Genomic DNA, 14,808 nt, shown 5'->3' on the forward strand with positions numbered 1-14,808 from the left:
CTGGCGCACTGACGTCAGGAAGAGGCGACAGCAACAGACGCCGGACCAGGACTTCGGAATTCAGGCCGACTGCAGGTAGCCTGCCAGCAGGATAACCCAAGTGTAATGCCTGCAACAGTGAATACACTCTAACATCTACATTTATGGTAGGTACACAACTGTACTTTCTCCCATCCTTTGATTAAACAATTCCGCAGAGGGCTTCTAATATCAGACCTCCCAGAAGGCTTACCCACTCCAGCCTTGGCCTGAATTATGTTTTGGAAAAACTAACCACCACCGTTCTAACCTGCTGCTTCAGCAGAACTAAGATACCTCTCCTGGAAGACTGCTTTTCTCCTAGCTATCACCTCAGCCAGAAGAGTTTCAGAACTTCAGGCACTGATGGCCATTGAGCCCTTCGTCATCTTCCATGCAGAGAGAATCTCCCTGAGGACTAATCCATCCTTTATTCCCAAGGTGGTATCTAATGTAACTGTCAACCAGGCCATACATCTGTCCACCTTCTTTTCTTTCCTAACCCTCTAAGGAAGGGGGAAAGAATTCTGCACTCACTAGATGTGCACAGACAGCTCAGATGCTATCTGGACCCTACTAAACCCTTCAGGAAAACAGACCAACTACTTATCACTTTTGCCCCAAGGGCAGAGGGGAAGCCCTTTTCCAAACAAACCATTTCCAAGTGGGTATCGCACTGTATATATTTCTGCTACAGATTGCATGGGAAACTCCCCCTGTAAGTCTATTCGAACCCATTCTACTAATGCAGCCTCCACTTCCACAGGATTCCTCAGAGGAGTTCCCACCAGGGACATCCTGGAAGCTGCCACCTGGATTTCTGTTCATACCTTTACCAAGCATTACCACCTACCTCTATTTTCTAAGGCTAGGGCAGGGTGTGCTTCTGCAGGGCATGCTGACCCATTCCTAGGTCTCTTACTATTCCTACCACCCCTCTCCTCAGCTTTGGGAATCTTTCCACAGGTGATGACTGCAAAAGTGAAACACAGAGAATAGTACAGTTGTGTACACTTACCATAAATGTAGATGTTAGAGTGTATTCACTGTTGCATTTCTGGTTTCCCACCCTCCTTCCCCCTTGTATCTTCTTTCTTTAGGGAGACATAAGCTTCTAATGTTGGCTTTTAGCCACCAGGACCACTTCACCATATTTAGTTGGGCCTCTGACTAGTTAGGGCAAGAAAAACTAATGTAATGGCATCGGCTGCCTTCCTTTGTAGCACTGACTACTTGAAGTCAGGCAGCAAGCGACAGCAGCTGATGCAGAAAAACATTGACTCTGATATTCGGGCCGGCCAAGGGCTACCATACCAGGGGTAACTCACAGGTAGGTGATGGCTGCAACAGTGAATACACTCGAACATCTACATTTATGGAAAGTGTATGCAACTGTACGTTTTAAATGGAGTATAAGTACAGGCCAGCGTAACCTTCCTCCCTTGCCAGTAGCCCCTTACTACTGCAGATATGCTCTTTTTCCCCTAATCTATCAGTATTGGAGCTCCTCTAGCAATTAATATAAGTACTCCCATTTTCCTTTGTCCCAGATGTTCTTTTGAATAACCATCTTGAAATACTTTATCAAATTCACATCTCATTTCTTTCCAAATGTGTCTCCTGCCGCCGCATAGCTCTTTGCACTCTGCATTTTTAATGTAGTTCAGTACTTTTTTTTTGTATATATTTGTGAGGCAATTCATATTTCAAGATATGGAAAGTGTAATTACGATAAGATATAAACTATTGTCATTATAAGACATTATTATTGTTTTCATCTGTTGCATGTAACATCTTTTTTTTTTTTTTCAAATGTCTAGTTTCAGCTTTTTTGCTTCTCCCTTCTCTTGATGTTCTTCATCTCACATTGCTGCAGTCCTTACACTTGGGTAGTCCGCTGTCCTCGGTCGGCCCGAATATCAAAGTATTAGGCTGACGTCGGTCAAGGCGCTTAAGACTGACATCAGGACGTCAGGGTATAAATGCGCATGACCGACGTCATATCCTCAGTCTCTTTTGCCGCATGGTCCGATGCAGAAGCAGCGTTGCAAGTGCCGTTCGGCGTTCTGAAATTTTTCGAATTCGGAGTTTCAGACCGAGTCAAAGTTGGCTAAGTACCCCGTTGGGGAATATTTTAGTTTTTTCTTGCCTCAGTGGTTTACCGGATGTCAGAAAAAGTGAATAACTGTATTTCTTGTGGGAAGCAGATACCGCATAGGGACTATCATACTTTGTGTATTCCTTGTTTGGGGCCTGAGCACGACGTTGTTGGGTGTCGCTTTTGTGCTAGGTTCAATAAGCACTATTAGCGAAGGTTAGATTGTGCCAGGTTGGTCTTGAAGCGGTGCAATTATAATATGCCGCCGGATGCTCCGGCCCGCTTCTTCAAGAAGCGCAAAGACAAAGCAGCTAAACCCAGGCAAGAAGAGTCGTCTGTGCGGACGCCGGTTCTTTAGAGGCGTCAGTGGAACCGGTGGTTCCGCCGGAGGCTTCTCTGGAGTCCCAGGGGGAGACTTTGATATTGCAGGATGTGGCCTCTCAGGAGGCAGGTCAGGCTGAAGGGGCTTCTCAGGTTACTGTACTCCCTCCCTTCCTAGGGTGGTTAGGCCCTCTCCTTCTGTTTCCAAGGCTTCTCCCAGAGGCAGGCCAGGTTTAGCTTCTGTTGGGGTCACTCCTAGTTCATCAGGATCTGTGCCCAAGAAGCACATGCTTAAAATGGCAGAAGATTTAATTACTTTGATTAGAGGTTCTTTGCCCCTCCTGATAAGAGGCCTAGGGTGGAACCAGAGTTGGGGAGTTTTGAGCAGGCTTCGGATGTTTCAGAGTCTTGGCTGAAGACTTGCAGGAGTACTCTCCTTATTCTGATTCTGATGCAGATGATTCGACTCCTTCTGCTTCTCCTCCAGAGGATTTTTCTTTTCAGAGACTCTTCATTCCATGAGGGAACATTTTAAGTGGGAAGGTCAGGACTTCTCTGATTCCAGGAAAAGGCTTAGGGAATTTTTGCTTTTACCCCAGCATAGGCCTTTGGCTATACCACCTGTTCTGGATGTTGTGGATGATGTGTTTGCAGAGGCTTCTCTTAATCCTGATTCTTTGCCTCCTGCTCCTGTTAAACCGGATAGGTATTACAGGGTGCCTGAGGCTCATAAATATCTTTATAAGAGTCCTAGGGCGGACCCAGAAACTGTTAGTCAGGGACCTAAGGGTGTCAAGGCCTCTGTTTTAAAAAATCTGGTTCCTCCAGATAGAGGCCAGAGCTTTGGATAGATGGGGAAAGAAAGTCTATACTTCTTCCACCTTAGCTATGAGGGCTTTGAATTGCCAGTTTCACATGTTGAAATATCAAAACTATCTTCTTTCTCAGTTGAAGTATAAGGTAGATGCTCTGGCGGAAGGCATTGAGTGTAAAGAATTACAAGATTTGGTACATGTCTCTGAACAGGTGGGTAAGCATTCTTTACAATGTGGCTTTGATGCTGTACAGGCCTCGTCTAGGGTGGCTGCCACTGGATCAGTTCTTCGCAGGCACACCTGGCTGAGGGATCAGAATTTATCTGACCATGTTAAGACAAGGATTTTGGATGCTCCTTTACAGTCTGATGTGTTGTTTGGTTCACCTGTGGAGTCAGTCTTGAAGAAAATGGAAGACAAGGCTAAATCTATGCAGGCTGTTAAAGATTTTTTGCAAGTTCAGCCTCCAAGTTTAGTAGGAATTGGCCTGCTAAGGGGTGGACGTACCCTTCTTATGATTCACAGTCTAGGGGTAGATCTAGACGTGGTAGGGGCAGAGCTCAGAGCTCCTTTAGGCCTAGGACAGGGAGTTCACCTGCACAATCTTCGGTGAGGGCACGGGCCAGTCCTTTCGTAAACAGGCCCAATGACCTACCTTTTCAGCTGCCAGATCCTTCTTGCCTGGCAGCACCTTTGGGAGGAAGGTTGGCACTCTTCAAGGAAAATTGGAGTTTGATTACCCAAGACAGATGGGTATTGGATATCATACACCAAGGTTACAAGTTTTATTTCCATACCTTGCCTCCTTTCAAAGGCATGCCGGACGTTCCTCCTCAGCAAAGACTAGAGGCTCACAGACAAATTTCTCTGCTACTTCAAATGGGGCCATACAACGGTCCCTCTGCCAGAAGTGGGCCTAGGATTTTATTCTCGCCTGTTCCTAGTACCAAAGAAGGGGAACACGTGGAGACCAATTTTGGATTTATCTATCCTCAACACTTATCTGGACATTCCCAAGTTCAAAATGTTGACGTTACAACAGCTTTTACCTCTGCTGGGCAAAGATCACGGGATGGTGACTCTGGATCTCAAGGAGGCTTACCTTCATGTTCCTATCAGGCTAAGTTGCAGGAAGTATCTGCGTTTTCGGGCTGGGACTTCTCATTATCAGTTCTCTGCATTGCCCTTTGGCTTATCTACTGCACCCAGAGTGTTCACAAAGGTTCTGGCTCCAGTGATAGCTTTCTTCAGGCTAAGAGGAATACAGATCTATCCTTATTTGGACGATTGCCTGATTCTGGCCCAAGGAAAGGACGAACTTCTTCATCATTTACAATATGTGATAGCAGTGCTAAGATGCCTGGGGTATTCTGTGAACGAAATAAAGTCCAGTCTAGTACCCTCTCAGGACATGTGCTTTCTGGGTGTGAGACTGAATACAGCATCCCAGATGGCCTTTTGACCCCGGACAAACAAAAGAATCTTTCTCTTTACTTCCATCAATTGTCTCATCAGTCCAGGCTGACTGCAAGGACAGTCCTTCAAGCCTTGGGGTTCATGGCATCTTGTATTCTGGTGCTTCCCAATGCCAAACTGCATATGAGGAAGATACAATGGTATCTCAAAAATGTATGGACACAGCACTGCCAAGATATGGACACTGTCATTCAGATAATACCTTGCATTCAAAAGGAATTTTTGTGGTGGGCTCAGGAATGTCACCTAAACAAGGGACTCTCTGTGACCCGGCCAGATGCGAGTCAGATTCTAACGACGGATGCCTCAGACAAAGCTTGGGGAGCTCATCTAAATGGAAAGTGGGTACAAGACACGTGGCCTGCCAGACTTCAACATCTACATATCAACTTGAAGGAGATGTTAGCAGTCCAATTTGCTTTAATAGCTTTCAAGGATTTACTTCTTCCAGGGCAGGTGTTGGTTCTAACAGACAACACAACTGTCATGTGGTACATCAACAAGCAAGGGGAACACATTCTTATCCGCTATGCAGACAAGCAATGATTTTGTGGGAGAATGCTCTGTTTACAGCTAAATCTTCATGCAAAGTTTCTGCCCAGAGCACAGAACTCCTTAGCAGATGTGTTGAGCAGACAAATTATGGATTCCCACGAGTGGAAATTGGATCCTCATGTATTTCAGAAATTGACAGTGTTATGGGGAACTCCAGACATAGATCTGTTCGCTTCTCCACTAAACTACCAGCTGCCAAAGTTTTGCACAAAAAGGTTTCATCCCACAGCTTGGAAAGTGGATGCTCTTTCATTCAATTGGAGCAATCTTCATGTGTATGCCTTTCCACCTCTGCCTCTCCTCCCAAAGGTACTCCTGAAGGTCAGACAGGACAAGCCAAGGATGATTTTAATAGCTCCAGATTGGCCTCGACAGCACTGGTACCCATTACTGAGAAGTCTGGCAGGAGCCTCCATGGCCTTTGCCTTGGATTCCACACCTGCTGTCTCAGGAGAACAGTCATTTACTCAATGTCAAACTTCACTCTCTTCACCTAACAGCCTGGCATATTCTGTTTTAAACCCTGGAGGGTCTCAGCTTCCACAGCAAGTTTTGAATGTTATTTTGGAGGCCAGAAGGCCTAGTACAAGGAAAGTGTACAGATAAATGGAAGAGATTTTTATTTTGGAGTACAGCAAAGGAATTTGATGTTTCTAAGCCTAATTTAAGTGTGGCTCTTCAATATCTTACTGAGTTACTGGACAAAGGGTTGTCCTTCTGTTCTATTAAGGTTCATGCTGCAGCAATTTCTGCTCACTATGACTGTGACCCACCATTGTTTTCTCATCCTTTGTTTAAGCAATTCCTTAGAGGGGCAAAGAATATAAGACCCCCACGTAGAGCTCCTACTCCTGCTTGGGATCTCAATTTTGTGTTGGAGAAACTCACTCTACAACCTTTTGAGCCTGCAGCTACTGCCGAGTTGAAATATTTATCATGGAAGACTGCTTTTTTGTTGGCCATTACCTCTGCGAGAAGGGTTTCTGAATTACAGGCCCTTATGGCAGTTGAGCCTTTCTTAATTTTCCATAAGGATAGGGTATCTTTGCGTACTAATCCTTCCTTTATGCCTAAAGTGGTTTCTAGTGTGGCTTTAAACCAAACTATTCATTTGCCTACTTTTATGCAAACCCCAAAATAAAGGGGAAAAGATTTTGCACACTTTGGATATACACAGGCAGTTACGATATTATTTGAGCAGAACTAAAGGGTTCAGGCAGTCTCAGCAGTTATTTGTTTCATTTGCTTTGGGTTCTCAGGGCAAGCCTGTGTCAAAACAAACTATTTCTAAGTGGATTGGGTTTTGTATTGCTTTCTGTTATTCCCATCATGGTAAGGAGATTCCAGCTGGGATTAGGCCTCATTCCACTAGGGCTACTGCCACTTCTACAGCTTTTTAAGGGGGGTGGCAACTAAAGATATTTTGGAGGCAGCTACTTGGAGTTCAGTGCATACTTTCTCTAAACATTACCACCTTCCACTTTACTCTAAATCTAGGGCTGGTTTTGCCACTGCAATTTTACAGGGCATTTTGGCAGCTCCTACTGCTTTATAGTTTTGCCATCCTCCCTTACCTCTGCTTTGGGATTCTACCCAAGTGTAAGGACTGCAGCAATGTGAGATGAAGAACATAGTACAGTTTTGTACCTACCATAAATGTAGATGTTCAAGATCCACATTTGTGCAGTCCAATTTACCCTCCCTCCTTGCCCTCTGTTGTTAGAGGCGGTTGTGTGGTTTGGGTTGTGAATATTGTGGATATTGTATATATTGTACATATGATTAGTGCAAGGGGGGTTGGTTGGTTTTTGCTGTCTTTTGGTTTTGACCTTTCTTTTTAGGGTCTTCTGACATCTGGGGCAAGAAAAGACTGAGGATATGACGTCGGTCATGCGCATTTATACCCTGACGTCCTGATGTCAGTCTTAAGCGCCTTGACCGACGTCAGCCTAATACTTTGATATTCGGGCCGACCGAGGACAGCGGACTACCCAAGTGTAAGGACTGCAGCAATGTGGATCTTCGAACATCTACATTTATGGTAGGTACAAAACTGTACTTTTTCAGTTTACTTGCTACACTCTTTTCTTTTTTTCATTTATTAGGAAATGGCCAGTGATGAGTTAAAGGAGATGCGTAAAAACCTAACCAAAGAGGCAATCAGAGAACACCAAATGGCTAAGACTGGTGGTACCGTGACTGACCTGTTTACCTGTGGCAAATGTAAAAAGAAGAACTGTACTTATACACAGGTAAGCTGAAATGTTTATATGGGTAATAATCACTTGATCTGCCTTATCTACTCTGTTTCTTAACCAGCAGTTTGCATCTCCACCAGGAGTGGTGTTACAACTATTTTCCTGTATTTTTGAAATCACTCTGTTTATGAATTCTCCCCATCTTGCTCACTTTTGTCTGTTGCATGTTCAGAACTCCACATCCATGAAAACAAAAAAGCAGCACTATTTCATGTTTCCACACAAGACAGACTTTCTCTCAATTTTATATTTCTTATTAATTTTTAATTTTTTTTATATTCCAGCCTGTCTGATGTCCTTTCAGTACTTTTTTCAAGAATAATTTGGTTTGTTCATTTCTCTGTTTTTGATTGGCACATTGATTTAGGTTCGCATTGATTCTTTCCTCAAATATTTTTTTATTTTCAATTAAAATAACATTTACATAATATTTTTAAATATTTTAAACTATATACAATACTTACAATAGCCTGACATTGTTATATACACTGTATGTAATTAAATATAGAATTAACAGATCAATTATCAGAGATACAATATTGATTATTGCAGAGTGTCCAACAAGGATATAACTTTCTTCCAAGGATTATTTACCAATGGCCTGGGATAGATTCGTAGTTCTTTGATTTTTATTTCCATCGATGCAGTTGTCTACAGTAAAGTGTAGAATTCTTCCAAGGTCGGGGGTGTATTTGAATTCCACCTTCTGGTTATGCATTTCCTAGCTATAGCAAGTATTGTACATAACAAATACATATTTGTCTTATTCATGTAGGGACCTTCATTTACATTTAGTATAATCAATACTTTAAGGTAAATGATTCATTAAATAAAGTTAGTAAAAAAATGATTGATTCCATTCCAATATGATTTAATTTTATTACATTCATAAAAAATATGAATCCAGTCTGTTTTGACTTTTCACACCTCCAACAGAAAACATTTGTAGTAGTACTGATCTTTTTAATTCTATCTGGTGTTAAAAATGCTATATGCAAGTATTTCCAGTTAAATATTTTCCAGTACTGTGTGTGTGTTAGAGGTGTAATTAACTAATAGTAAGATGTTAGTTTTAATTTCTTCTATTAACTGCAATGACTGACCTTTTAAGAACTGCCAGTATGATAGGGAATTTTTATATGTTAACTTTTTATATAGATTTGAAATAGAATTTTTCTTTTCACAACTATTATATATAAATTCATAAAGAAAGCTTATTGGATTTGGAATATCTTTAAATGAATTATTAATTAATATGCATAAGTATTGAGTGTACATTAGAATGCTTTGTAAGGTTAACCAGTTCTGTGTTGGAATATTGTAAGCAGTTTTTATCATATGTACATCTAAAACATTTAATTTATTTACACAATGAAACCAGCATAAGAATCCATTTTGTTCCCAGGAGGTTATTGTTTCCCTATATATTTTGTGAGGAAAGTTCTTAGTGATGGTGAATGGGGTTAAAAGGGCAAACCAAAATTTTAGATGCATGCCTGCATTGATTAGTTTCCTAAAGGAAGTGATGTAATGATTAATCAGGGTTGTTTTAGAAAGTTTTGTTATATTATATTGTATACTTATGCATAGTATGTACCAGGGTTTGTTTGATTTGTCTACTGTTAAAAAAATTAACAGATTAAATTCATTTGTTAATATAGCCGTTGTTAATTCTTTCCAGTTGGCAAAATAATTTGGGTTTATCCAGTCTATTGTAGTTTTAAGCACAGATGCTTTTATGTACATTTCTATTTCTGGGAAGTTCAATCCTCCTTGTTTCCATGGTCTAATGTGATGAGTTAGAGCTACTCTATTCTTTTTGGGATACCATAAAAATTTTATTAAACATGAGTTTATTTCTTTAAGAATGCATCTTTCAGGAATTAACTGTATTGCTAATGCTACATATAGTGTTTTTGGCAATAAGACCATTTTTATTAATTGCAATCTGTCTTCAAAAGTTAATATAATTTTTTTCCACTTTTCTATATATATTTTTGTTTTAATGTTTTTATAATTTATTAATATTTCGTTTATATTTTAGCATAACACTATTCCTAAATAATTTAGCGTAAGTTCTTGTTTTCCTATGATGGATTTATCTGTAACTTGTAGTTCTTTTTTCTTATTTAAAAATAGAAATGTTGATCTATTTAAAGTGTAGACCTAAAGTCTTATAAAATTTCTTCATTACTTCTTCTAGCTCTCCTAATGGCTCTTTGATAGGTTTAATAAAATATCAGCAAAAAGCATTATTTTAGATATGTACTGGTCATAGACTTCTGGTGGTGGTGCTAGCGTTGTCGCCTCACAGTAAGACGCTGTCCGGTTCGGTTCTTAGCTAGAGCGTCTTCTGCGTGGAGACGTGCGTGAATGGGCATACCTTTTTTGAAGGTTGTGCATCAGGGCTGGTAACTCGGCACATAAAAATCAACTACCAATCATAAGCGGACCAGAGTTCCGCTGTGGCGACCCCTAACCGGGGAAAAAGCCGAAAGATACAACAACTGGTCATAGACTTCTATTCCTTTTGTTCTTGGATTGTTGCGCATTATTTCTGTAAGTATTTCTATAGCCAAAGCAAATAAAATAGGAGAAAGGGGGCATCCTTGTTTAGTACCCTCCGTTATATGGATAGATTCTGAGGTGAAAGAACCTAATTTAATGTGGGCTGAGTTATTAATATATATGTTTTTAGTAATAAGATGAAGGGAGGAGGAAATTCAAATAATGCTAAAGTTTTAAATACATATTCCCAGTTGAGGGAATTTCTATGTCTAATCTGATTACAAGTGTTTCTCTAGCTTCTTTATTCACATAATCTGTAAGAGGTAAGTATCCTTTTAATATTATCATGTGTGTGCCTGTTATATAAAAATCCAGTTTGATCATTATTAATTGTTTTTGAAAGTGGGATATTTATTCTGTTAGCTAGGATTGACATGAATATTTTGTAATCATTATTCAGTAATGATATAGGTCTGTATGAGGTGCAAAGGTCTGATGGTTTATTACCTTTTAAAATTGGTGTTGAGAGAATATTTCCATGAGGGTGGTATTTTTGCTTCTGACTGGACTTCTAGCAAAGTTTTATGAAAAAGGGAGATACTGTTGAAGGGAAGAGTTTGTAAATTTCTGTAATTATAACATCTATCCCTGGAGGTTTGTTAGATTTACTTTCTTTTATCTTGTCAACAATTTCTTTGTAGGATATAGGTTTTTGTAGGTCTAGTTTTAAGTTTTCGGTAATTTATTTTATATTGATAAGGTTTGTATCTGTTTATTTGGTTGGTATCTAAATCTTTTTTGAAGTGTTCCATGTAATGGAACCGAAATCTTCAAAGATGTCTCCTATATCTGATACGTTTTTCCCTTTCTTTTCATGATATATACTTCTAATGTTATTTGCTTTAGATTGTATTTTAATTCTTGTAGATAAGTTATGTAGATATCTGGGGGAGGTGGCTAATGAGTTTATTTTTAATTTTTCCAAGGCTAGACAAGTTGTGTGTGTTAGAATTTCATTATCTTTTTTTATTTAATTCCTCTATTTCTTTTTTGACTTCTGGACAATTCTGATTTTTTTTTAGATTTTGCTGTCAAGAGTCTGATTTGCAAGTCTAATAATTTTTTCCCACTCTCTGACTTTGTTTTTGTACCAGCTAAGGGTCTTACCAAATAAATACGCTTTTAATGAGTCCCAAACCATGACTCTACTGATTTCTTTTGTATTATTAATTTCAAGAAATAATTGTAGTTCTGACCACATCCAGGTCTGAATTCTTTAATTTTCGTGATATATGATGGAATTCTAGTTGAGAGGATTAAAGGTTTAAACTCTGTTTGGAGCTTCATTATCAGCGAGTCATGATCTGAGAAGGGGCATCGACTATTGAGAAGTTGAGGATTTTTGTTTGTAAATCTTGAACTACGATTTGTCTGTTCTGGTTTGTGTTCCAAATCTATGGTCTTTATGGGAAAATAAGGATTTATCATCATTTACTTTGTGTCTATTAAATGAAATGAATCAATCCATCTTTTTAAGGATTTTGAAATAGTTGCTATGCGAAAAGACTTCTCGTGGTTTCAGAAGCTTCGAAGGTACAATTAAAGTCTCCTCCCAGTATAAGATTTCCTTTATAACTGTTGGAAATAAAATCTAGGTGTTTTTTTTAACTGTTCCTGTTCCAATTCCTGGGAACCAAAATAGATTAGCTAAGGTCCATATTTTGTTATTAAATTTAATTATAACAAATGCTAGTAGACCTTCTTTGTCTTCATATTTATAAATAACTTTTGGAGTGATTGTTTTTCTTCCAGAGAATTGATGCTCCTTTTGTCTTTGTTCTGTGGGAGGATTGAGCTAAGACTGTATAGTCCTTTGGGTTCCAAATAAAGCTATCATTAGTCTTAAAATGCATTTCCTGGAGAAATGCTACTTGTGCCTTATTTAGATTTAAATATTTTAGTAAGTTTGATCTTTTATTTGCTTTATTTAAGCCATTAGTATTTAATGATAAGAATGTTAAATCCATTTCAAGTTATTGTTGGAAGAAACATTTTGCTTCTTTTTTTTTTATTTTGATTATAATAGTTATACCTTATTCTCTGATAACATTGAGTGTTATTTTTTGTGTGTAAACTTGGGAGTGTAATTTTATGTCCTTTCTTCTTTAAATCCAAGTAGGGTAAAATTCTGGTCAGGCTTTAAAAAAGTACTTTTATAAAACATTAATTCTAAAGTATCACATACAAGTAAATATGAATTTCCCATTAAACATGGAATGAAAGTCATTCCTAATCCAATAGATAAAGATAGATGTTATGTAGTCCAATTTCGCCTTCATTCTTACCCGTGGGTTCGGAGCCGAACCGCTGCTCTGACTCTGCCATACTCTAGCTCGAAGTCTTCAATTGGCTCGTGGCTGAGGTATCCCATCATGCAACAGGTCTATTCCCCAGATCTCGTTTGCTGCTCATTACGCTCAGACGTGGTCTCGCTTTTGGCCGTGGCTAAGTATACTGTTTATAAACTTTTTATAAACTTTTGACTTGTTGCTCAAAAAAGCTATTTTCATAGCTGTGTGTGTGTGGTAGTGGTGTTATACTGCCTTTGATTTGCTTCTTTTGCTGTTTTTGTGGCCTTTTCTTTGGCCGTTTTGGTATCCCGTTCGTTTCCTTTCTTCCCAAGAGCTAGGCCTGTTTGTTAGAGGACCTAGTCCTCCCCATTGTTTCTGTGTGGTCTTTGGTTTGGTGCTCCATTCTGTTAGCTTTTAGTGTTGTGTCTGGCTAGTGGTGCTATCCTGCCTTTGTTTCCCTGGGCTAGGTCTGTTTAAGTTGGAGGACCTAGTCCTCCCTGTAGTCTTTTTTCCCTTGGGTTACTAGACCGTTTTTAGTTAGAGGCTTTAGTTTCCCGTGCGGGGTTTAGTTGGGTCCGGTGTGTGTACGTATTGCTTTGTACCGGTGTGTGTTCTCCTTTATTTAGCATGCCCAAGGATTTTAAGGAACACAGGCCTTCGGGCTTTAAAAAGTGTGTTGAATGCAACAATAAAATGTCTTTGACTGATGGGCACTCTGTGCGTGTACTGCTTGGGGGCTATTCACCTCCAAGAGTCCTGCTTCATTTGTCATTCCTTCAGTCCCCGTGTACTACAGAAGAGGAAGAACAAGCTCATTTTGAAAGGATTGCTTAAACACTCCTTCGAGGAAGACTTTAAGTCTTCAGTGCCTTATCCTCTCCAGCTAAAAAGGACAAAAAGACTTCCAAGAAGCGCTCTCTGGCTCCATTTGTTTCTTCGGAGCTGCCAGAGAAAGTTGCTAGAACAGCTTCTCCTTCTTCGGTTCCATTACCCTCGGTGCCGACAGAAGGTAGTGCCTTGACTAAGTCCGTATCGGCTCCCAGCCTTTCAGAGCCAGTCATGGATATTTTGGTTCAGAGCCGGTCTCCAGTTATTCAACAGGTTTCTCCTTCACGCAAGTCCCCTTCCGTAGGGAGATCCAGATCTCCAACTATATCCTCCAGGACCCTTTACGATGAGGACGTTGATAGTGGTGAAGAAACTGCTTCAGTCATCGGTGTTTGCCAAATTGATTTCGGCTCCAACCCAGTCAGCTCTGGAGCCTATGGGCCTCTTCATCCTTTGTTGTTCCTCCTCCGAGCCTTTCTCAGCCTTCGGAGCCAGAGTTGTTGGTTCCGTCGGGTGCTGTTAGGTCGGTTCCAGTAGCCTTGCTTGGTCTCTCTGTTCCGATTTCTTCTCCGACCCCATCGGCTCTGTCCACAGGGTCGAGGGTCCACAGTTCTTTGGTCGGACCCGAGGGGGAGGGCTCGGATCGATCTTAATCGGTTCCAAGGCTTCCTCTCAGTGCTTCGGCTCGAGTGAGCTTGGACCAGACATCTGCTTCGGACCTCATCTTCTCGGCATTGAGGGCTACTACTGTATCCTCTACAGTTAGTTTGCCTTCGGAGCAGGGGGGATCAGCCTTCGAGGTTATGAGAAGCGTGCTTCCAGATCATCGGCTGCCTCTTACAGCACCGATACTCTGCCCCCATCGTCACTGGTGTCAGAAAATTTTGACACTGTGGAACCGGTCCCTAGGAGACCCAATAAGATTTTGTCCACCCCCACTGACAAGGAATATCTAACAAAAGGCGTACCAGTAGATGCCGTGGTGGTGGCAGCAGCCACTAGGAAGGAACTTGCTGAAACTTTGCCTACCGTTCATCCACCTAACAAGGAGTCCCGGGCTATGGACTGGAATGGGAAGCGTGTGTTTACCTCAGCGGCCTTTACACTGTGGCGCTGAACTACTTGATGCATTTTACAAGGCTCCAGAGAGATCTCCTAAAAGAGAGAGGAGATTTTCTGCAGGGTAACATTTCTGATGCCGTGGCACAGAAGGTCAATACAAAGATATCTACCCTAAATTCCCTTACCAACTCCTCCATGAGGCTGATTTCATACGCAGCCGATGGAGTGAGTAGGGCAGAGGGTTCTTAGGAGACACTCCTGGATGTGCCTTTGAAATTTCGCAGAGGCCTTCAAGTCCACGTTCACCAATGCCCCCTTTGACGGTTCATCGTTCGGAACCAAGGTGAAGGACACTCTCACTAGGTGTGAGCAGAAAGGAAAAACCCTGCCTGCAGTGGGAGTCCGTTTTTCCATGTCTTGTAGACCTTACCCCAAGGGCCAGAAGGGTGGGAAAATGTGGTTCAGGAAGTCGCAGAAGTTTTTTCAGGATGCACAAAATGATTCCCCCTCCAGAGGCA

The 14,808-nt window shown here is 40.8% G+C and overlaps 1 protein-coding gene across 1 annotated transcript in view; it reads left to right on the forward strand.

The window, feature by feature from the left end:
* The window catches only part of TCEA1 (transcription elongation factor A1), a gene marked incomplete in the record, with an annotated part of 560,757 nt that overhangs the window by 325,954 nt on the left and 219,995 nt on the right, over positions 1–14,808 (forward strand). The window contains 1 exon segment of the mRNA XM_044065512.1: positions 7,389–7,535. Coding sequence (XP_043921447.1) covers positions 7,389–7,535 — 147 coding nt within the window.

The sequence above is a fragment of the Protopterus annectens genome, chromosome 3.part0 (genome assembly GCF_019279795.1).
Source record: "Protopterus annectens isolate FY-2018-M chromosome 3.part0, PAN1.0, whole genome shotgun sequence".
Lineage (NCBI taxonomy): Eukaryota > Metazoa > Chordata > Ceratodontiformes > Protopteridae > Protopterus > Protopterus annectens.